Genomic DNA, 24483 nt, shown 5'->3' on the forward strand with positions numbered 1-24483 from the left:
TGAATCAGGGTGAGGGGCCCTTTGGTGAACTGAAAGACCCCAAGCAAAGGCTGGGACCCAAAAAGCACATGCAAGTCCAGGGAGAGTTTGGCCAAAGCACCTAGTGCCAACTGTGTGTGTCCCATTCTCCACCCCCACCCAGCACTGCCCCTGCCCCAATGGGAGGGGGAGGGCCTGGCCTCTCCCGGCTATGCCAGGAATGCAGCCGCAGCAGGGCCAGGCAGGGGAAAGGGCAGCCACTGCCTGCTGCCCAGAGGGTGGGTAGAAGGGCATGCACGCTGCCCGGCTGGGCAGGGGGCCTCCTTTGCTCTTCCCCCTTCCCCACTTGCCAGATCCACCTCCTCCTGGGCAGGGCAGGAGCCAGGTGGCACAGGACTCTTTCAAGGGGCAGCCCCAGCTCAGGAGCAGAAAGCTGGAATCTGCTTCTCTCCCTAGGGGACGAATGTGGGGAGAGGGGTCAGCTGCTCTGTGCCAGCAGCTCTTCCCACGAGCACAGCTGAGAGCCAAGGCGATTGTTTAAAGAAATGTCTACTCAGACCCTAGATCTCCCAGCGCCAGGGCAGCTTTCTGAGCCAGGAAGGAGGGGATGGGCTTCCAACCAGTGGGGGCTGGTGGTGAGAGGAGTGAGGACAAGAAGCTCGACAAGAATTCCAGGACGTATTGTTTCTGCATCCTTGTCACAGGCCCCTGGGCTCAGATTTCACGTCCATTATCCTTTGTAAGCCATGATTTTGAGAACTAGGGCCTGCAACTGCTTCATTTTACAGATGAGGAGACAGAGGGCAGATGCTCAGCTGTATATGCTGGAGGTGGGACTGCACTTCAGACCATCTTAACCCAGCACCATGAGGCCTATCAGCTGGTTCAGGAACCTGGTGGCTGTGAATTTCCTAGAAGAGGCTGCGAGGGAACCGGCAGAAATGCTTAGTGCGAGGGTCCATCCGGGTTCTCGGTGGCCTGGCATGGGTGGCTTCTCTAACTGGGAGCTCCGGTCTAGTCCACAGAGGCAGTTCTGCACCACCTGCCTCCTCCTTGTACCCCAATGATGGGGTGGCTGCCCCTGTGAGGGTTCAGGGAGATGAGAGTGGACGGCGAAAGCAGGGAGCGAAGGGGTCAAAGCCTAGGAACAGAGAAAGGATAGCCATGTCCCATGCAGAACGCCAGTGTGACCTCTGTCCCTGGGACAGAAGAACAGCAAAGCCCCTCCCATTCTAAAGTGGAGTAGGTTGGTCTTTCACTGGCAGATACCCTGCTGTATGCTCTGCAGGACCCCTCTGGCAGCCCTACACCATACGGGGCAGGAATAATTTCCTCCATCCTGCTGAGGGAGAAACAGAACAAAGCTGTCTGTGGTCACCAAGCGGCATCTCCTGCCTTGTCCACAGCCCTGGCAGGACGCCGAGGTCAGCGCCCAGCCCACCTACCTGGTTTCTCCCTCGGGGAGGTGGGGTGGGGTATATATATTTTTTTTTTGTATTTTTCTGAAGTTGGAAACGGGGAGAGACAGTCAGACAGACTCCCGCATGCACCCGACCGGGATCCACCCGGCATGCCCACCAGGGGGCGACGTTCTGCCCACCAGGGGGCGATGCTCTGCCCCTCCGGGGCGTTGCTCTATTGTGACCAGAGCTACTCTAGCGCCTGGGGCAGAGGCCAAGGAGCCATCCCCAGCGCCCAGGCCATCTTTGCTCCAATGGAGCCTCGGCTGCGGGAGGGGAAGAGAGAGACAGAGAGGAAGGAGAGGGGGAGGGGTGGAGAAGCAGATGGGAGCCTCTCCTGTGTGCCCTGGCCGGGAATTGAACCCGGGACTCTGCACGCCAGGCCGACGCTCTACCACTGAGCCAACCGGCCAGGGCCTGGGGTGGGGTATTTTTTGAGCACTCCTGAACCCTTTGGAAGAGGGGCTAGGAGCTCTGGGCAAGGGGGAAAGCAGGGAGAGAATTTGATACCCCGGCCCGGTTCAGCAATGACACGGAAGCCCTGTGGACCCTGTGGGCAGCCAGACTCTCCAGACCTCTACTCTGGGGAGGGTCAAGGGGACATGGGGGCGGTAGAGAATGCTAGGAGATGAACCAGGGCTGCACCCACAGGGTTGAGGTTGGCCCTCCCCGAACGTGGGCTGGCCAAGAGGGCCCTTGCTTAGACCCAGGGGCTATTTTTCTGAGTTTTCAATGACTTAACTGAGGGTCCCAAAAGATTAAACCCATGCAGCCAACATCAACATCTGCCAGGCCCTGGGGACCTCAGAGCAGCCCCTGAAGCTAAGGAGTGCCCTGTGTGTGTGTGTGCGTGGGGGGGCATTTTGCTTGGTGACACACCTGGCCCGATGACTCTAACCTGACTGACTCTTAGGGGAACAAAGTGTCCTCCGCCCAGTGAGCCAGAGCCAGTTCTGCTGGAGTCCGGCATAGCCTGAGGGGCAGGATGGGGAAGAGGATGTGCAAAGCTTTGGAGACACCTTGCTCCTGGGACCTGCTCATCCCTCCTTTCTGCCAACCCCTCTCCTGGTCACAGGCTTCAGAGGTGACCAGGGGTTGTCAGGCAGGGGAGGGGGCTCGGCGGTGACCACCGGCTGTGCTAAGGACCAGCAGAGTGACTCTGGGCAGGAGACTTAAGCTCTTTCTCATTGTTAAATCAGCATCTGATCATCTTATCTCCCCATGTTGTGAAAGGATTACACGGGATTATGGTACATTTAACATGGCTGGCCTGCAGTGTCTGGCACATGGTAAGAGCTCGAGAAAAGAAAGGCTAATGTGACCCTATCTCTGCTGCCCAGAGGGATCTGGGCAGGAACTGCAAACCCTTCACATCACACCAGGTTCTTCTGGATCCAGGAAGCAGCCCCCAGAGGGGGCAATGGAGGAGGCTGCCAGGGGAGGGCTCCTGAACGGACGGACGCAGTAAAGCAGTGAAAAGAAGTGGTGGGACAGATGGGACAGGTGTGCCCGAAGCCAGCAGCAGTGGCAGCTCCCGCCTCCTACCCTGGGGTAAGCCCCAGGTGGGCCTGGGTTCCAGAACACAGAGAGACATGCAGGGGATAGTGGGGTGAGGGGCTACAAGCTGGATTCTTGTCCCACAAGAAAGCCTGGGTCCTGCCTGACTGTAACTGGAGGGATGACTTAGAAATGGTTCCAATAAACTCCCATGCAGAACCCAAAAACTCAGACCATGGGTGGGGTACCCTGGCCTGGTTTCCTGGCCCCAGCACCCCAGTTCCCCTCATTGTCAGCATGGCCACTGTGCCCACCACTCCTAGGGCTGGAACTCCTCGCCAGGGAGCCCAAGGCTCCCCTCCTCAGCGGGACCCAGAGGAGCTCCCTTTGAATGCAAAACACAAAGGGTTACCATATTTCCCCATGTATAAGATGCACATTTTCTCCCAAAAATTTGGGGTCTAAAATCTGGGTGCATCTTATACAGTGGTTGTAGGGTTTTTTTTACAGAGACAGAGAGAGAGTCAGAGAGAGGGATAGATAGGGACAGACAGACAGGAATGGAGAGAGATGAGAAGCATCAATCATCAGTTTTTCATTGCGACATCTTAGTTGTTCATTGATTGCTTCCTCATATGTGCCTTGACCGCAGACCTTCAGCAGACCAAGTAACCCCTTGCTTGAGCCAGTGACCTTGGGTCCAAGCTGGTGAGCTTTTGCTCAAACCAGATGAGCCTGCGCTCAAACTGGCGACCTCGGGGTCTTGAACCTGGGTCCTTCCGCATCCCAGTCCGACTCTCTATTCACTGTGCCACCACCTGGTCAGGCTGTAGGTTTCTTTTTACTTGCATTTCCCGCTCTTTTGACAGTGATGAGGAGTTATATGATTTTATGATGAATAAAACTTGAGTTTAATAAATTTATGTAATGCATTTATTTTTTTTTAATTTCGGGCCCCAAAACTAAGGTGCATCTTACACACCAGAGTGTCTTATCCATAGGGAAATACAGTAACTTTGAGAAGTCCCCTGCCCCAGGGGCAGGTGTGTAAATCTGCCCAGGCCTGGAGCCCGGCAGAGAGGCTGCTGCCCTCCTGGCCTCTCCCCACAGCTCCTCAAGGTCCAGACCCGAGGATCCACCCAAGCCCCTGGCCTGGGCCCAAAAGAGATGCCGGGCTAAGTTAGACAAGGGGTTCGGGGCATTCCCAGTTCTCCATTCCCCCAAAGGGGCTGGGACTGACCACACGGTAGATGAATAAAAAAGAGAAAAGCAAGCACTGTTCACTCTCCCTGGGAAGCTGGGCTCCGCAGGATGCATCTTCTCAGGGTGCTGGGGAGGCACCAAGCCCACCGCCATCATCCCCCGGGGGGCTGGGGCTCCTTGCCAGAGCGCCACACCCTCTCTCAGGCAGTCCTTGCTCCTCTCTCAGCACAGAAAGGAGGAAGAGGCATGTGTGAGAGAATGACAGAGAGACGGGGAAGGTGAGTCAGGCGGGCCTGCCTGACTGTGGTGGCAAGGAGCCAGAGCAGGCCCTGGGGGAGGGGGAGAGGAGGCCCCTTTTCTCCTCAGGTTGGGGCACAGGTGATGGAGGAACAGGGCTGGGTAGCCTTGATCTCCACCCACCCGACCCCCAGTGCAGTACCAGGACTGGGTCAGCCTTGAACCTACAGTTCAGGTAGACTGTGAGAGGATCTTTCTCCACAACAGGATGCTTATCTAGTCCTGGTCAGCTCCCTTTTTAAAGTATTTTCTTTCCAATATTCAATTCTTACTCTAAGCCCTCAGATGCTGGCGCCAAGCACCTCTCCTCATGGCTCCTTTCAGTCCTGTCCACTGGCCCTGAGCCCTGGGCCCTGAGCCCTGAGCCAGACCCACTGCAGTGCCTTCTCTGGTCCTGCACTCACCCCACACCCTCCTTGTCTCCTACTGAGGCTCCTCTTTTCCCAGGGCGAGGTCCTGACTCCACAGCTTTGGGGTCCTTGTCCCATGCAAGCTGGCTGTCACCCTCTCTGTCCTGTCCACATGCAGAACAAGCCCAAGTCCCCAAAACTTTCAGAGAAGCCATCCATTTGTACCAAGACACCCCAACCTCAGCCCCTGGCCTGAGCAGTGAGCAATCGCAGGCTAAGAGTGAGGACACCCAGTTCTGGTGAGTCCCCAGGGCGCTAGCCTCTCCTCCTCCTGGTCTTCCATCTCCCTTCTGGTTATGTGCCTCTCGAAGGGGATGGGCCCAGAACAACCTGTCCCAGCCTTTCTAGTAGAGCACATGCACATGTCTTTGTCACGGGCTGACGGGCTCTCCCAAAGGTGGTGGCAATTCCCAGGTGACAGACACCATCCCCAAGTTTCTGGAGTCAAGGTCTCAGGAGTCCTGGCCAATGGGACGCAGCAAACAAGCTTTATGGAGTCCTCCACCTTTCCTCTGGTCCCTGTGCTCCTTGGGCATGCTTTTCACATCTCCCTGTGTTGTTCTGTTATAGTGTGGGGAGGGTCTGTCCTCCCCACCAGATTGTGAGCTACCTGGGTGCAGGGGCTTGTCCCGTTTGTTTTTTGTCTGGTGTCCAGCACAGGTAGGGGACACTTATGAATATACCCACTTGCATCTTTTCCAGGAAGAAATGGCAAAATGACATTGGGGCATGACCCAGGTTGGAGAGTCGGCCTCCAACCCACACTGATTCTTCCCCCCATCCCACTGCCCCACTGAGCAGCTCCACTTCCACCTGTGACCACTCTGGACTCCCCTAACCAACTCTGCCTAATCCCCCAAGATACTGGCGTCTGAACACAGAGATGTTTGCCGCAGACGAACATTGCAGAGGGTTCACCCTGTCCCGGCCGGCCTCAGCAGGCCCCCATGCTGGCGAGCCTTGCAAGCTAATGCCCGGGCAGCTCTGCCTTGTGCCCTGGTCAAGCTGGGCGTACTTGGACCTGCTGGGCCTGCATTGTGTCCTTCTCGGCTTCAGCAGCCCTTTTACGAACTCTCCTCTTGGGGTGTTTAGGGCCTGGCTCTACACAAACCTCGTGCACAATTTTCCCACACTTATCACAGCCTTGGTCACGCGTGTGCTAACCATGTCATTCTTGTACACTGTGAGCAACTGCTTCCTAACTTCATCTTCCCTGGGCAAATGTTACGAACACCACAGCCTTTGGTTCCATGCACCCTCTCCTTGGCCCTGGGGCCCCCCAATCATCATTCCATCCCGCCCAGTGCCAGTTACCTTGTCCCAATCAACTGCTTTGAGCCTCGGCTCCATCGCTGGATCTGCCTTCTGAGTGTTCAAAGAGGCTGTAGCCCCACTGTCCATGGAGCCCTGGAGAGAGAAGGTGCGAGACGATCACTTACAGTGGGTGAGGGCAGAGAGCGCGGGCTGCCCGCACGGTGGCGGCCAGGAGTGGCGACAGCCCCATGGTGGGGCAGGCTGGGTGGAAATCAAGGACACTGAGAGCATTTTGAATATAGGTAGACAGTGATGTGCATTTTTTCTTCTCCCTTAAAAATATAATTTCTGCAGGCCCTGGTTGGGCAGCTTGGCTGGAGCATTGCCCTGATACACCAAGGTTGCAGGTTCAATCCCTGGTCAGGGCACATGTAAGAGCCAACCAATGAATGCATGAATGAGTGGAACAAGTTGATGTTTCTCTCCCTCCCCCTTTCTCTCCCTCTCTCAAATCAATCAATAAAAATAAAAATAAATAAAATAAATAAATAATTTCTGTAAAAAACAAGAGGCAGAAAGCCCTGGGAGAGAAAAGCAGCAGGCAGGGGAATGGTTAGTGGAAATGCTTTGGGCAAGGAGGTCCCCGCCAGCCTCCCTCCCGGTCCCTGCTGTCAGGCAGAGGCAGTCACAGGAAGTCACCTGGTGGGCTCACTGTGCCACACCCAATGACTACCCCACTCCCCTCCCTCCCTGATAATTGCCTGGGTCACAGGCTGGGCCACTGAGGTCCACGTGCCCACAAGAAAGAAAGGCAGCAGAGGGTGAGGGAAACGGTCCCTCTAGGAACTCCCAAGTGTGGGTCTGCGGCCCACACAGAGTGAACCTGGCAGAGGAAAGCCCAGATAGGCTCAAGGTTAAATCACAGCAGCAAGAGGCAGTCAGAAGGAAACAGAATGTACAAGGAAAATCGCATGGCCCCAGCTCGCCCTGACGTCACACAGGGTGAGGTTGGAGAGGGAAGGTTGACACACAGTTAAAACTCATGCTTCCTTGCAGGAAGGGTGGGGAGGTCGCTTGCCAGTGGGGGGGCCTCCCCTCTGAGTCTCTGTGACTAAAGGACACCGTGGTGCTGGTTGCCATGGACGAGGATGCTGGGTATCAGCAAGAACCCAGGAAGACTATTTGAGCAGCAAGTTGGGGTTTCTATTGTTACAATTCTTGTATTTTTGCTTCCAAATGAACCAAGAGAACCTGATGGTGACAGTGATGCTGGCATTTTCTGGGAAAACCCATATGTAACTCAAATAAAAGTGGCTTCCGTGGTCTTGTCTTGGTTTGAGGATCTCGGTATTTTTAGTCTATGTTACCATGCTAATACCTGCATTCTTTAAAATAAGCATCTCTGATGATCTCTTAAGGACAGAGTGGACTTTACAGTATATCATACAATGAAACTCCATAAGTATCCAATAGAAATGTCATATAATAATCTTGCCCCTCTTAATTCTGTTCTACCCTCAAAATACCACAGAGTGCCCCTAATCACCAACTTCTTGATTCTCCCACCCTCCTGAATAGTTATTTTCTCCTGGTCACCCCAAGTCCTTTCTTAAGTGGCATGATCCAATCCGTCATCATCTGTCTCAACAAAACAAAAGGCTCATTTTGGAGCCTGCCCTTCCCAAGCAAGAAAGGGGGTTCCCACATATATGATCTTTTAATGGTTTTGTCTGTGCTACACTTTTCAGACATCCCTGGGTGGCAGAGAGATCTGTTTTGGACACATCCACCTAAACAATCTCAGCAGCAGGAAAAGGGTGGCCGCCCTGGCACTGGGCACAGCCCATCGATGCAGCCCATGCTCCCGCTCACTCCAGTCTGGACTGTTTTCTGGTGCTCCAGTCCTTGGCTTGGCTGGCTGCCTCCAGTTTCCAGGGATCACTCCTGGTTCTTCCCTTCTAGGGCTACACAAACCCTTTCTCTTTCACCTGGCAGGACTATACATATTTGTGGACAGCTGGTACCCCCACCCCCCTGCCATGCCCTAAGACCATCTTAGAACATAACAGTCTCTACGCATAGTGGTTGGTCCATGTTCCTCTTTCCAAGCGGGTGTGATGAGACCAGTGGTAGAAGGGCTTGCGCCTCCCTCAGACGGAACAACACTGCTTAGGACATGGGAACTGGACTCCCATTGGCCCTTTTGGCTGCCATACTATGTGGCTCATTCATTTAGCATATGGCCACCTGTAGCTTATTTTGTGGACTGCTGCTGCTGGCGTGCTGTGCACAGCTTGTGTGGTCCAGGAGGTGATTTGGACTGGCAGACAGATGGCCACAAAAGATGTGTGAGGAAGACCGGAATGTCCAGGGTAGTGATGAATGGGAAGCAGTAGGTGGTGAGAAGCACAGAAAGCCGGACATGGGATCATCAAGGGGAGTTTGCAGGGCCAGGAAGCCTAGGCTCCATATCAGCCTCCTCTTCAGAAGCTGGTGGTCTTGGTGAACTATCACTATGGCCCCCTTCCTCTTTCCTCAATTCTTCCCTCCTACAAGGATCTCCTCCTCAGCCACTGCCGTCGTCCAGTCATCAAGACACACGTCTGAGCACCAGTGATGTGCCCTAGCAGCAGTTCAGAAGCCTCTCCATCTCTCTCTGACCCTGGCCGCACTCCCTGTCCCTGGAGAATGATTCCATCTGCCCACATCGTAGTCTGACCCAAAAGCCCTGCTGTCACCTCCTCCGACACTACATTCCTAAAAGTGAACATAACTGCAAATCGGCTTATCGTTGACTTCCCTATATTTTAAAGTCCTTCTCCTGCATTTCCAAACTCCTCTTCTCTTAGGCCCTTGGATTAACCCTAAAGTTTTCCTGTAGCCAGCAAGGATGATTTTCCATTTCCCAAGCATGCCTTGCATTTTCCTTCTCAATTGTCACCCTGTCCAGGATGATGATAGAGGATAATATTCACGGATGCTTACTACGTGCTCAGACCTTAAATCGGCACAACTTTATGAAGTAGGCAAGATGATTGTCCTCACTTGACAGATGAGGGGACCTAGGCCCTGGGGAGTCCCACAGCTAGTGAGAGGTGGAGCCATCAGTTGGCTTCCTTCCAGAATATTTTCTTGACCACCATGCACTTTTCCCTAACCATTCTAGCCAGAGAGGATCTCTCCATTTTCCAATTTTTAGGAAATCATACTTTCCATGTGTCTCACTGCGTCAGTTGGTGTTTACAATCTCCTGTGTCTTGTTGTCTTTGTATGTGTGGGTTAGCAGCTTGTTTGTCCAATGGTATTATAGATTCCAAAAAGGCAACAAACTACTGTTTCTTTTTCTTGGGGTGCCTAGGAGGGGCTCTTGATACTATGAGATGCTCCATTCATATTTCCTGAGTGGACCATGTTTCAGTGCTAGATCTTTGCAAAAGAGCCAAGGTTTCCAGAGACTCCCGCAGTGCTGTGGGCGTGGCCACAGGGATGGAGCCCTGATGCTCTGCAGGGCACATACTCCTTGGAAATATAAACCGATGGGGCGGGCACATTTGCTTAGATGAGAGAGGTGGCCCAGAACAGTGAACACACCATCCTATAACATCTCTCTGGGCTGGACAAGGCTGTGTCCAGAGACAAAGGTCAAAATTCTAATAATTTGGGCCATATATTTGCAGTGCCCTTTGCCTGAGTACACAGGCTAGGCATGAACAGAACTAAAATTATATATATTAATTAAAAATATATATGAATATATAATAAAATATTAATAAAAATATAATATATAAATGTAAAAAAATTACAATCTAAAATTTTCTTTCATGAACATGAATCATACATATATATATATATATATTTTGTTGTTGTGGTGGTGTGGGGCTCTCTAATCTATTTTAATTTTTTTTTTTTTTTTTTTACAGATACAGAGAGTGAGTCAGAGAGAGGGATAGACGGGGACAGACAGACAGGAATGGAGAGAGACGAGAAGCATATACATTAGTTTTTCATTGCGCGTTGCAACACCTTAGTTGTTCATTGATTGCTTTCTCATATGTGCCTTGACCGTGGGCCTTCAGCAGACCGAGTAACCCCTTGCTGGAGCCAGCGACCTTGGGTTCAAGTTAGTGGGCTTTTCCTCAAACCAGTTGAGCCCGCACTCAAGCTGGCGACCTCGGGGTTCTGAACCCGGGTCCTCTGCATCCCAGTCCGATGCTCTATCCACTGCGCCACCGCCTGGTCAGGCGGGCTCTCTAATCTATAGTAACAGGAAGTAGTCAAACGTTCACTTGGTTCCAATTCTAAGGTCTTACTTTTTTTTTTTTTAATAAATAAATTTTTATTTAAATGGGGTGACATCAATAAACCAGGGTACATATATTCAAAGAAAACATTTCCAGGTTATTTTGTCATTTAGTTCTGTTGCATACCCATCACCCAAAGAGAGATCGTCCTCCGTCACCCAAGGTTTTACTTTTAATATTACTAAAAATCCAGTTTTGCAGAGAAATGTCGACTAACAATGGAAACAGTACTTTTGAGTACTGTTTCCTCTTCGACTGGAAATATTCCAGGTGACACGAGGGACATGGAGTAGCCTGGGGCTCTCTGCCCCTCCCTGAGAGTTGGAGAGGCAGGGGGTCAGCTCACAGGCTGGCATCCCCAGCCGGGAGCAGGCGGGGGTGCTCTCAGGACAGTTTGCCACTTCACACACAGTTTGCCAGTGTGTTCTCCCACTTCATCTATGTGGCAGCACATTAATCTCCATCTACGTTTTCTCCAATGTGGTGTAACATTCCATTGCATGAACACACAATTTATTTAACAAGTCCCCTGCTGACAAACATTTAGGGTGTTTCATTTTTTCCCCCTCTATAATTAACATGTGAAAATAAATATTCTCATACCAACATTTTTTGTGCATTGGTGGAAGAGCATCTGTGGACCAGCATCATTGGGGGTACTCTGCCCACAGACGATGAGGAAAAGAGGCAAGTAGGGGTCATTTTCTCCTGTCCTTCTCCTCCCTCCTTCTGCCATCCCAGTTTAATCACAATTTAAAAGTTCTGTAGCCACCAGGCAGTAATGTCATGGCTGATAGGCTTTTGGCAAATAAGTCCCCAGACTGACCATACAAACAAGGTGCTTTCTGGGTGGCCTCACTGGGACCACACCCCTCCCTGGCAGAAGCCCAAGTTATTAGTCACAAGGCTGTATACACCTCCCCTACAGGAGGAGACTTCAAGGAGAGCCAGAGCAAGCAGCATGCTGGCACCGCCAGTAGCAGCAATGCCCTCGGGTACAAGGAAGTGTCCTCTGGCGTGTCTTTCATTGACTGTTTCTCTCGAGTCTAGTTGTGAGACTTCAAAAGGTCTAATAACTTTCTCTACATGCAGACAGGACGAAGGCCCTCCTGAAGAAGGTCTCCTATTCCCACTGGGTGGGTGTGGGGGGGGGCTGCTCACATCTGAACCTGGAGGTGGGGCGGGGGGAGCACGTTCCAGGCACTGAGTCCTGCTGGGAGCCGCTGCACCACACATGGGCCACGTTTTCCAGACTTCCAGGCCGCAGTGTTTATTTTATAGTTGAGCCAGGCTCACCCTTGAATTCCACAAGCAAACACCATGCATGAATCAAACGTGTGTAAAGGTCATTCCTGGGAGCCAGGGTACTACTCAAACTTTAAAAGACTCTGAAAAAAATTTTCTTGGAAACTTCCACAATGCATTATTTAAAAGACTCTCCTGATCCTGGAAGCAGGCCAAAGGGAGGTTTTTTTTTTTTTTTTTTTTTGTTTTTTTTTTTTTTTTTTTTTTTTAAGATTTTATTTATTCATTATAGAGAGGGGAGAGAGAGAGAGAAGAGGGAGGAGCAAGAAGCATCAACTCCCATATGTGCCTTGACCAGGTAAGCCCAGGGTTTCAAACTGGCAACCTCAGCATTTCCAGGTCGACGCCCCATCCACTGCACCACCACAGGTCAGGCCAAAGGGAGTTTTAAAAATCAAAAAGCATCAGAAAGGGAAGAAGATGCGTGCTTCTTTCCAGAATTTGAACACTGTCCTGGGTGATGCCTTCGGATGAAATAAGTTTCAGTATTTGGGTAGGGGAAGTGAATAATTCTGTAGTCAGACACACTGGCTTTCACAAGAACGGTCAGCTCACGGGTTAATGGGTGTGGCTGGAGATGGGGTGTCCAAGCCATCTGGGTCAGGTGGCAGTTTACTTACAGCAGGGGTCAGGAACCTTTTTGGCTGAGAAAGCCATGAATGCCACATATTTTAAAATGTAATTCCGTGAGAGCCATACAACGACCCATGTATCTTACGCATTATCCAATAAAAATTTGGTGTTGTCCCGGAGGACAGCTGTGATTGGCTCCAGCCACCTGTAACCATGAACATGAGCGGTAGGAAATGAATGGATTGTAATACATGAGAATGTTTTATATTTTTAACGTTATTATTTTTTTTTATTAAAGATTTGTCTGCGAGCCAGATGCAGCCATCAAAAGAGCCACATCTGGCTTGTGAGCCATAGGTTCCCGACCCCTGACTTAGAGGGTCCACCAGAGAGACACAAGACTGTCCTGGGACAGCAAGACTGGAGGTGAAGACCCACCCCTCATCCTGGCCCCTCCTGACCTCTCCATCCTGGGGAGGAAGGCGGGGATGTGGCTAGAAGCACTTTCGTGGTCCCGAGGCTGTCTGGGAGGAGCCTGGTGAGTCCAGCAGGATAGTGCTTGCTATCCTGTGATTGTTCTTCAAGCCAGAACATAAGCTCCATGAGAGTAGAGACCCTGCTGTCTTGCTCACTGCGAGGTCCCCAGTAGCTTGCACAATATCAGAACTCAGTGCTTGCTGAATGACATATTAATGAGTAGAAGGTGGCCTGTTTAACCTCCGGGGGCCCAGGCCTGGAGAGGCCAGCACAGTGCTGGCAGGACAGGCCAGAAGAGAGCTGCCCGATGCCCTCCCAAGCCTGTGTGTACTCAGAGAGAGAGGCAGGTTGGGGAAGCAGGCATTGCCCAGTCCGAGCTGAGAACCACTAGACACGCTGAGCAGTACGGTGGGGGCAGCGAGGAAGGCTTGCTGATCTCCTTAGATTTCCCCAGCCACAGCCTGAGGCCACAGGGAGAGAAGCCAGAGCTATAGGGACGCCAACCCCAGTGCCTCACAGAGCAATGCCAACCCCTGGCTGCTATGAAGCATCATTTCCCCTCATGTCGGCCCAAGCCGTGGCTCACCTCTCGCAGAGATCACCCTGCTGACACCAGTGCCCCTTCTCCAGGGCTCCATCCTCCGCCCACCTGTCTCACACTGAGCTCAGCACCCTCAGACCCAAACTCATAGAGCACCCAGGAGTTGACCCCTGCCAGTTCCCTGAGGTCCCATCCAATCCATGTAACACTCCTGTCCCTCGGGGAGATAGTCCCCACTCAGGGCAGCCTGGGGCAGGGGAAAGAATCCAGGTCAGCGTCTAGTGCTGGACGCTGCAATTCAGGACAGAGTTCTCCACCAGGCTCCATGATGAGTCTGCTGTGTGTCCCAAGAATCGTCTTCTTGGAATGAGAGGTCGCTTCTCTCTGGCAGGGGCACCCCAAGTTCCTGCTCTGTCCTCAGAGGCGGGGCAGGTGACACCAATGAGTGAGGCAGGCAGGGTGTGGTACATTTTGTTTGCATAATAAACGTGTAGGAATAGTCTTCTCCACAAGGCAAGATGCTCGCTTTCATTTTTTGTAAATTTGAGGAGCCAAGAAACAAAAAATGGGGGTGACCGGCTGGCCCCAGCATGGTTCCATGAAGTCTAGCTGAGAGGATTGGCTTCAAGGGAAGCAGGGGGCCCTAATCCAATATGACTGGTGTCCTTATAAAAAGGGAAAATTGGGACACAGAGACACACACACAGAGAATGCCAAGGGGAGATGAAGGCAGAGATCGGGTGATGCATCTACAATGCCAAAGATTGCCAGCAAACTGCCAGAGGCTGGGGGAGAGCCTGAAACAGATCCTTCCCCACGGCCCTCAGAGCAACCAGCCCTGCCGACACCTTGATCTCAGACTTCCAGCCTCCAGACTGTGGCAAGCACATTTCTGTCGCCCAGGTTACACTTGTGGTCCTTGGTTACGTCAGCCCTGACACATGGACACAGGGCCTGAACCAGCCTCCCCTGGGATCAGGACAGAGCCATATAGGAGAGAGAATGGCCAAGGGAGGCATCTAGGGAGGTGTGAAGACCAGATCCGGCTGCTCCTCTGAGGCTGAGGGGTGTCAGAGACCAGGATCTGGTAATCAACACAGCCATCAGAGACCAGGATCTGGTAATCAACACAGCCATCAGAGACCAGGATCTGGTCATCAACACAGCCATCAGAGACCAGGATCTGGTCATCAACACAGCCATCAGAGACCAGGATCTGGTCATCAACACAGCCATCAGAGACCAGGATCTGGTAATCAACACAGCCATCAGAGACCAGGATCTGGTAATCAACACAGCCATCAGAGACCAGGATCTGGTAATCAACACAGCCATCCTAACAGGCCTGCAGGGGCAGCCCACCCCGCTCCTGAGTGGAGGTGGGGGAGGCTCATTCAAGTACCCCCCTGCCTGGCCTACTGCTGTCCGTGTTTCCAGGAGCCAGTGTGGCCTTGTTCCCTTTCTTCAGGGCCTGAGAAGTCACTCCCCAGCTTTCCCCATGGGAAGCGCTGTGTGTGAGAGGCAGGCTCAACTGGGGTCAGGCAATCGGCAGTCCTCTTTAGCTTCTTGGCCTACTTTGCATGCCCCCACCCACGTGGCTCCTTGGTCAGTGTCATTACCATGCCACCTCCCTGGTGAGTGTCATTACTACCATGGCATCTCACTGATATTAACACAATTTTCCCCGAGAGGCTGGCAGGAAGTATTCCACCAGTGGGGGAAACTGAGGCACAGGGGGACCAAGTCACTAATTCAAGGACTCTCAAATGATCTCTGGAAGAGCCAGACAGGAACCCCCTTCCAGTGCTAAACCCACTAAGACTCTTGCTCCACCTCCTCCTCCCTCTGAAGGACCCACCAGGGTGCTTCTAAGTCCTCAGTGTGGACTCTGCCTTAGACCCCCATTCTCCTCCAGTGTCCTGGACCCTGTGTCCCCAGGCAAGGTCTGCTTGGAGGTTTGCATGAGGGGGAGAGAAAAGAGAAGAACAACAGAAAGCCTGCCCTCTGCAAGGCAAACAAACAAGCCGACCACAGAGGCGGTGAAAGGAGGCAGTGTGCTGGGGGGCAGGGCTGCGGGAGGCGGGGGAGCGGCATAAAGGCATGTTGTTCAGGAAAGCCAGGGCTGGGCACCGAGGGATGGACAGATGGCCTTTTATCCCAAAGCCTGGGTTTGGCCTGAAAACCCCTTTTCTGAAATGAGATGGTGCCCCAGGCCCTGTGTCTAGTTGCCCCCAGCTCATGGAGACCCAGAGGAGGCTGGGAGCTCCGGGGGTCTCAGCATGCCTGCACAGGCCCTGGACAGGTGGGAAGGGGCAGGCCGGGAGGACTGGGCCGGAGTCATAGCTGCACCTCAGGTTTTCCTTGGAGAGAAGCCTCTGTGTTAAGCCCACCTCTGAGGCCCCCAGGGAGCAGTCTCCTCAGAGCTAGCTGTGTTCAGTAGCCAGAAAGTTAGGGCAATAATGAAGACAGCAGGAGCCTCTTGCTTACGCTTCTAATAAACCGCCCTCTGCCTGATGAAGTTCAAATCAGAAGAGGCCTACCTTATCCTTGAAACATTTTAAATAAACCTTGTGTGCAGGAACAAAACAAAAGACAAAAAAAATCAAACCTGGCAAGTGACGAGCCACAGAACCCCAAAAGCACACCCACTCCTTGCCTGCCCACAGTCGCTGCAAGGCAACCAGCTCTGCCAGCCACCATTCTAGTAGTCATGGTAAGAAGAAGAAAGGAAAACAGAAAACGAGTAGGAAACTCGTGCCCAAGATGCGACCCACTTCTCCTGCTCAGGAGCTGAGGGACAAGGACAGGGCAAGACAGTCTGTCCCAGTCTCCTGGGTCCCTGACATCTGTTTGTGGTAGAACAGGTATTGCTTCTACTCGTGAAATGAGCCCCCGTGGAAGACAACACTAGCAACCTTGTTACCAGAAGCCAGCAGAGGTGGGCAATCCAGGACATCAGAAAAGGGGGCAGTGCCCTGGCTGGGTGGCTTAGTCAGTTCGAGTGTCATCCCAATACGCAAAGGTTGCAGGTTCGATCCCGGTCAGGGAAAATACAAGAATCAGTTAATAAATGCATAAATCAGTGGGACAGCAAATTAATGTTCCTCTCTCTCTTTTTCTCTCTGTCCCTACCCCTCTCTCTCTAAAATCAATACATAAAATATAAATAAATAAAAGGAAAAGGGAAGGGGGCCAGTGGATTGAAAATACTAAATTATCACTCAAAATTCACCAGAGTGCACCCACATGTTTTCAGGCTGTTACCCTGATCTCTCCCAGATGCTGCCGTGGACCTGGGCATCCAGGCAGACCCTCTCCTCACACAGGGGACCTCACACACGGGCACCATTGCCAGGAAGGCACCAAGAGTCAAGGGGACACGGACATATGTTTCCTTTCAATGAAAACACATGACTCTAGGATTTGGAGCAGCCTGGGGGACCAATCCCAGCTGGGAGCCCGGGAATGAGGGTGTGTCCTGGGCTTGGTCTGGTGGACAAGGGGACCTCTCTGAGGCTCACCTCCTCCATCAGTCCTGCCTTACTGAGTCCCACCTGGCGCGACAGTGGTAGGAGGGGCGGGACCAGAGCCTCAACTCTGCTAAGCAGCACCTGCAGCCTGCAGGGAGCCAGCTCCTCAAGATCGATCCTTTTGCAGATTTGGTGGGACATTTCCCGATAGAAGTCTCTCAGGATTTAGACCTCAAGGTGCCACAGGCAGGCTTAATCCACCTAAAATCCATTATCTTCTTACTGGCTCAACTTCCATAATAAAACAAGTGTCAGATCTAGTACGTAAGACTCCAATTTGTAAGAATTATCCTCAAAATACTGTAGTTTGCTGCGGTTTGTTGTTGTTGTTGTTGTTGTTGTTGTTTTAAGAAAAAACAAGGGCATTCATTGAGTTACAAATAACCTTATATATCACTATTCCAGAAACAATATTCCAAAATTTTCCTTTTGGTACTCTAATAATTTTAAAAAAGAAAAATAATTGTTCTCATCATTGTTTACAAAATGGCAAATGACTATATAGTCAAAAACAACAGAAGCTCCTTGAATTATTCTGTAAACAAAACAATAACAATAGAAACAACCTGTCATACACCTACTAGTTTTTTGTACTGATTCAGAAATACAGATTCAATTCCCTCTCCCCCTGCCAAGACATGGAATCTTCTCCCTTTTAATAGGGGATACTGTTTCTCTATTCACAGAGGTTAACTGGCTGGTCTCAGTAGCACAGTTAGTTTAAGAAGACTGCTGGACTCTAAGCCTGTGTCTTTTTTTCCACTCTCATTTAACCTGACAACTTCTAAACGATTGCACATTTTTAAAGCTGGCCAAGTCTACACAGTGAGCCCTAGAACTGTTGTCCTCTCATGAGCTATTGCCTATACCCCATGTTTTATCCTCATTAAACACCATGTTTATACTTGTCGCTATAATGGTGCTTCAGCTCCAGGGGCTGACGTCCTTGAACAACCTCAGGGCAAGTGTCCTTTTGGGTGGTCAGTGCCTCACTGACATGGTCACAGGTCAGGGACATCACTGAATACACAATCTGGTGTGGTCAAGCAGAGAGGAAAAGAAGGAGCCATTGTGAATGACGTGAATGACACAGGGACACTAGCTTCCTGGACCAGAGCCACCCAATTAGGAAGCATTATCCCAGAGAGAAATGCTTTGTGATTCTGGGCCACAGCTCTAGACTATCACTGTCCAACAGAACTTTCTACAATGACGAACATTTTTTTATCTGGGCTGTTCAACATATAGCCACTAGCCATGTGTGTCTACTGAGCTCTTGGAATGTGGCTAGTGTGACTGATGAACTGATCTTTTATTTCATTTATTTTAATTATATTAAATAGCTGCAGGTGGCTAGTGGCTACCCTATTGGAAAGCATAGCTCTGGACTCATATATTCAAATACTATTTGAAATCTCTACTTGGGTGTTCCCTTGGTATTTCAGACCCAATGTGGCCCCAGTGAACATTGCCCCATTCCAAACCTGGACTCCAGTATCCATCATTTCCGTAAATCAAACAACACTGTTCTTCACGTCAAAACCCCGGCATCATATTCAACATTTCTTTTCCTTATTCCCAACATCTAATCCATGAGCAAGTTCCAGTGCTTCTACCTCCAAGACATTTCCAATTTCTTTTTTTTTTTTTTTTTTAAAGAAATTATTTAAAAAAATTTTTATTTATTTATTCATTTTTAGAGAGGAGAGAGAGACAGAGAGAGAGAAGGGGGGAGGAGCTGGAAGCATCAACTCCCATATGTGCCTTGACCGGGCAAGTCCAGGGCCTCGAACCGGTGACCTCAGCATTTCCAGGTCGACGCTTTATCCACTGCGCCACCACAGGTCAGGCGACATTTCCAATTTCAGTCCACTTCTTTCCATCCCTACAGCCAACAATCCAGGCAATCTATAGCTGGACAACAGAAAAGCCTCTGAGCTTTCTTCCTGCTTCCACTCTTGGCTCCCTTCAATGCACCCTCTACATGGCAGCCAGAATGAACTAAATAATACAGATTAACTTCCATTTAAAATCCTCTAACCCATTCTCAGAATAAAATCTAACACCCCTCCCTACAATGACCCATGAACCCTACCGAGGCAGGGCTCCTGCTTACCTCCACATGGTATCCCTCACCATGCTCACCCTGACCCACAACGCTCCAATGATAGCAGAGCCTCCTTTACGGTTCCTGATGTCATATCCCAGGGCCTTTGCACTTGCTGTTCCCTCTGCCTGGAATTTTTTTTAACCCAGTTCTTCCTATGACCGCTCCTTTTTTCCCTTAGATGGAGCTTCTCTGACATCCCTCATCAGAAGCTGCAGCTGCCACTCTGTCACAGCCCAAAATATGTTATCTATTCTGTGTATATATATATAAAATCTATTCTGTATGTGTCTATATATATATATATATATATATATATATATATATATATAATATTCTGTTACAGGTGGCTCTTCCTGCCACCTGTAGTTGTCCCATCTGTCTTACCCCCTCTCCTGGCAGCTATGCCCCCAGGAGGACAGTGACCAATTGTCTTTTTATCCCCAGCACCAAGAGCAGTCTGGGCACGAGAAGATACCCACTGTGTTTGTGAATGGAGGAAGGAATGGAGGAATGGTAGAATGGTGGGGAGAAGGTGGCAGCCCCGAATGCCCCTGGCACTACCTGGGGCCTCTGCCAGCCTCATCTTTGGAGACTGTTCATCCCTGCCCAGGCCCAGTGCCCCAGAGCTGCACTTGTCCAGATGAAGATGGAATCAGGGTGGTGCGACCCCACCCGCCCAGACTGGTGGAAGGGGCAACTCTGAGGGACTGGAATGTTACCACTGTCCAGATCCACCACTTGTCCAAGAGGGTCTGAGCACACTGCAGCCAGGTTCTGAAAACATCCATCCTTACCACCTAACAGGAATCAGCCTTTTCTTAGCAGACGCTGGGGCTGGAAGGGCTTGTTATCATCTCATTTTAGTTTACGCTGCATGTTCTGTTTTATAGGTCTCACAGGATCTCACTGTGGCCACACAAAACCCTGCAGGGAAGAAGGAAACTAGGACTCACACAGCCAAGAGATACAGAGCTAGACCCCGAGAGCACTATACTGGGCTGCGGATCCCAGGCTCCTCCTCTCACAGGGGTGGTGGTGCGGGAACAGGGGCGCTCCTCCTCTTTCTATGGAGGGGGGACAGAGTGAGCTACGTGTTCATTGCCTATTGTGCACCTGCTCTTTGCCAAGCCCACACTGGGAGTTTGCGGATGCAGATCTTTAGTAATTCCGAGAGACCTGCCCACTGAGCCACTTTCGGCACCTCCAGCTGTTCCAGCTCCAGGTTCCCTCTGCTCTTAGCCTTCCGGAACAGTGGGCTGTAAACTTGATGGTGCCACTGAGTCACACACAGTGCTTATTAACAATACAGTTTTCTGGGGTCCTGCTTCCAGAGATTCTGATTTTAGAGCTTTGGGGAGGTTCCCCAAAATCTATTTATACACATGTAATTATGATATAGAATCTTTATTCTAAATTCTTTGAGTTAGTCACATGCAGGTTTTTTTTTTTTTTCATGCAGATGAAACATCAAACTATCAAACTTTTCACAAGCCTTCAATATTGGAATCTCTGTAGCTACTAGAGTCATTTTTGTAAAATATAACACAGTTCTCTAGGGCACCTTTGTGAAGATGGGGGCAGAGACTGAAGTGCTGTAGGTATAAACCAAGGCTCCTGGCCCCGCAGAAGCAAGGAGAGGAGCAAGGAACAGATTTTTCCCTCAGAGCCTCCAGGAGGAGTCTGCCCTATTGACAGCTTGATTTTGGACTTCTAGACTCTAGAACTGTGAGAGAATAGATTTCTGCTGTTTTAAGCCACCTAGATCCTGGTACTTTGTTACAGCAGCTCTAGGGAACTAATACAATATCACTAGAAATGTGATGTCTTCTACAGTGTACACAACCTTGTACAATGTATACAACCATTCACGTGCTGCTACTTTGCTTCATTTTATTTTTCTACTCATCCTGTAAGGACATATCTGTGACTGATGTCCATGGTGTAACTGCTTGTCATTTTATTATGAAAAAGTGTAAACATACAGTCAATGTAAAAGACTCATCTTGAATACCTGTATACCTAACACTTAGATTCTAACATTCACATTCTAATTTTTTAAAAGAAAATTTTAAAGACTTGCATATACCAACATCTAACTCTTGCAATCATGAGGTCATATGTTTAAGATTAGTAATATGTACTAAATTTGTTTTCTTCCATTTAAAAAAAAGAGGATATAATATTCAGATAAAAATTTAAGCCTTGAGTGTATAAAGTTTGATAAATTTTGACAATTACATGCCTCCTTGTAGCCAATGCCCAAAATCAAGATGTAGAACATGTTCATCCTCCTAGAAACTCTCAAGAATCTGTTTTAATAAGCTGCTCACTCAATTATGATGAAAGGAAGGCAAAGGGATAAGTATGCAGTTCCTTTGGGCCAGAGGGACAAGAAGTTTGAGGTTTACAGGGTTTTACAAGGAGGTGACAGGTTCCCCGTTAGCAAACACGGCTGCTTCCCGGCTCTCTTAGCCTCCAGCAGTTCACACACACAGAGAACTTGACCTGCAGGCCTCTCCTCCAACCACAGGCTGTGGACATAGGGCAAGAAAGGTACATAGGGCCCACCCGCATGCTCAGTTCCTGCAGCAAGGCTGCTGCAGGACTCTCCCTCCTCACCCCTCCCGTCCTTGCATTCCCCACTGAAATCCCTACCATTCCATGACCGCCTGGACACCCACTTCAGACCCTCCCATGAGCTTACTGACTTGGGCCTGTCGCCTGCGTGGGCTTCCCTGAACTGCTTCCTCCCTGCTCCGGCCACACGGCCTCAGGGTCAGGCATGCCTGGCAGTCTCAGCCCCTGAAAGTCAGACTCACTGTGTTTCCCCAAGGCCAGCAACATGGCCCAGAAATGATACTCAGCTCCTGTCCTGACCTTTACTTTCTTTAATGGAGCAGATGAGAGCAGAACCCTAACTGGAATGGAACAGAAGGAGAAAAAATACCCAATGGACAAACCCAATAAAAAATGAGCAATTTCATTGGGAAAGAATAGAATCCAAAAAATAGACCAAAATATATCTGTGAATAATTGATGTGCAAGAAAGTGTTTTTTATATCAGTGGGGAAAATAGATTATCCCATAAATCTACTAGAATAACCAGTTGGTCATTTGGAAAAATACAAACCTAAAAAAATCTCTATTTTGTTCCTTATACCAAAAAATTATAGGCAAGTAAAACATTTAAGTAAAATCAAACAACAAAATGTTAAGCATAAAATTATTAGCAGGATATAAAATATTTTTTTATGTATAAAATCTTAAAATAGAGGGATGATAAGACTTAGTATCTTTTTCTACATGGAAAATTTAAAGATTTAAATGGAGAAAAAACATTAAGGAAGTCAAAAGACAAATGAAAACGAGAGGATAAGTAGTAATATAATGATGGAAAAAGGATATAAAAATATCCTTTATAGCCTGACCTGTGGTGGCACAGTGGATAAAGCGTCGACCTGGAAATGCTGAGGTCGCCGGTTCAAAACCCTGGGCTAGCCTGGTCAAGGCACATATGGGAGTTGATGATTCTAGCTCCTCCCCCTTCTCTCTCTCTGTCTCTCCTCTCTCTCTCTCTCCTCTCTAAAAAATGAATAAATAAAAATTAAAAAAAAATATCCTTTATATACAAAGAGTGATGATAAATCAATAAGAAAATGATCCCCATAGTTTAATTTCATCTCTAATGGGTGTGCAATGGAAATAATGGGCACCAGGAGACCCCTCCCCAGGAGCACCCAGAGTCAGTTTTCTCATCTGTGAAATGGGAGAACTGACATCTTCCCTACCTACTTTAAGGGTTTAAAATGAAAACCTATAGGATACCACTTTAAAAATGTAAACTGGTACACCAACTTAAATGTGCTACCACTAGTTGTACAGGGGTCATTGTTATTCAAGTTTTCTCGGATCTGACTCCCTGAAGATTCAAGTTGCAAAGAACAGCAAAAATCACTTTAATGTGCAACTCTTCATTCCTACTCAAACACTGACCCCCAAGTCCCCTCAGTCTACTTAGGCACAGTGATGGTTAGGGCCGCTATCAATGCAACAAAATGCAAACTGATTGTAAAGTAAAATTGAAAAATCAATGAAAAAATACAGGAAATTCTATGACATCAATGGAAGTGATAGAAAACTGTTTTACTCACAACTCCATTGCCAAATAAGAATCTGGCAAAGCTAACTCAAAAATACAGGCAATCAACAGAAAACAAGGCTCTTCAGCCTGACCAGGTGGTGGTGCAGTGGATAGAGCGTCAGACTGGGATGCCAAGGACCCAGGTTCAAGACCCCGAGGTCGCCAGCTTGAGCGCGGGCTCATCTGGTTTGAGCAAAAGCTCACCAGCTTGGACCCAAGGTCGCTGGCTCGAGCAAGGGGTTACTCGGTCTACTGAAGGCCCGCGGTCAAGGTACATATGAGAAAGCAATCAATAAACAACTAAGGTGTTGCAATGCACAACGAAAAACTAATGATTGATGCTTCTCATCTCTCCATTCCTGTCTGTCTGTCCCTGTCTATCCCTCTCTCTGAATCTCTCTCTGTCTCTGTAAAAAAAAACCCAAAAAACAAAAAAACAACCCTTCAAAAGACAATGGCCTGCTTACAAAGGACCTAGAGAGATCCTTAGCCCTTAAATACTCTTGCTAAAAAGATGATGATGAGCTTGACCAGGTGATGGCGCAGTGGATAGAGCATAGGACTGGGAAGTGGAGGACCCAGGTTCGAGACCCCAAGGTTGCCAGCTTGAGGGCGGCTCGGGCTCATCTGGCTTGAGCAAAAAAAGAAAAAGCTCACCAGTCTGGACCCAAGGTCACTGGCTTAGCAAGGGGTTACTTGGTCTGCTGAAGGCCCGCAGTCAAGGCACATATGAGAAAGCAATCAATGAACAACTAAGGTGTCGCAATGAAAAACTGATGATTGATGCTTCTCATCTCTCTCTGTTCCTATCTGTCCCTCTCTCTGACTCTCTCTGTCCCTGTTAAAAAAAAAAAAAAGATGATGATGAAAGGAGACTCGACTTGGGGTGGTGAACACACAATATAATAGACAGATGATATATTATAGAATTGCACACCCAAAACCTATATAATTTTATTAACCTGTCACCCCAATCAATTCAATGAAAAAGTTTTTTAAAATGACCCTCTTTATGATTATGCTATGAACAGGCAATGAGAAGTCAAGAATGTCACACTGTGTTTTAATACAGTTTTATCAGAGAAACCACACACCTGCACAAAAACAACTCTACTTGATTCATTATTTGCTCAATTTATGCATTGGCATGCAATTGCAGTCTGAATTTTGCTGTCAAAATTAAAATAAACTTTAAAAATACGTTTTTGTTTCATTTTAAAAGATAATCGATTTCCTTCTCCCAATTCCCTGCCCCATTTTCTATAACATTTTGGTCTTCATTTAAAGCAGATTCACTTTAAGGGACCTTTTATCCTAAGAGTCAAAGACTTTCCTACTTAGATTCAAGGAATGACTGAACTTTTTTATGGCACCTGTCTCCAAATCCCGCACAAGACATTACATG

The 24483-nt window shown here is 49.3% G+C and overlaps 1 protein-coding gene across 1 annotated transcript in view; it reads right to left on the minus strand.

Moving 5' to 3' along the window:
* The window catches only part of FA2H (fatty acid 2-hydroxylase), a 46955-nt gene that overhangs the window by 13555 nt on the left and 8917 nt on the right, over positions 1–24483 (minus strand). Inside the window, exon 2 of the mRNA XM_066349649.1 lies at positions 6161–6253. Coding sequence (XP_066205746.1) covers positions 6161–6253 — 93 coding nt within the window. The remainder of the gene's footprint in view (positions 1–6160; positions 6254–24483) is intronic.

Source organism: Saccopteryx leptura, chromosome 9 (genome assembly GCF_036850995.1).
Source record: "Saccopteryx leptura isolate mSacLep1 chromosome 9, mSacLep1_pri_phased_curated, whole genome shotgun sequence".
Taxonomy (NCBI): domain Eukaryota; kingdom Metazoa; phylum Chordata; class Mammalia; order Chiroptera; family Emballonuridae; genus Saccopteryx; species Saccopteryx leptura.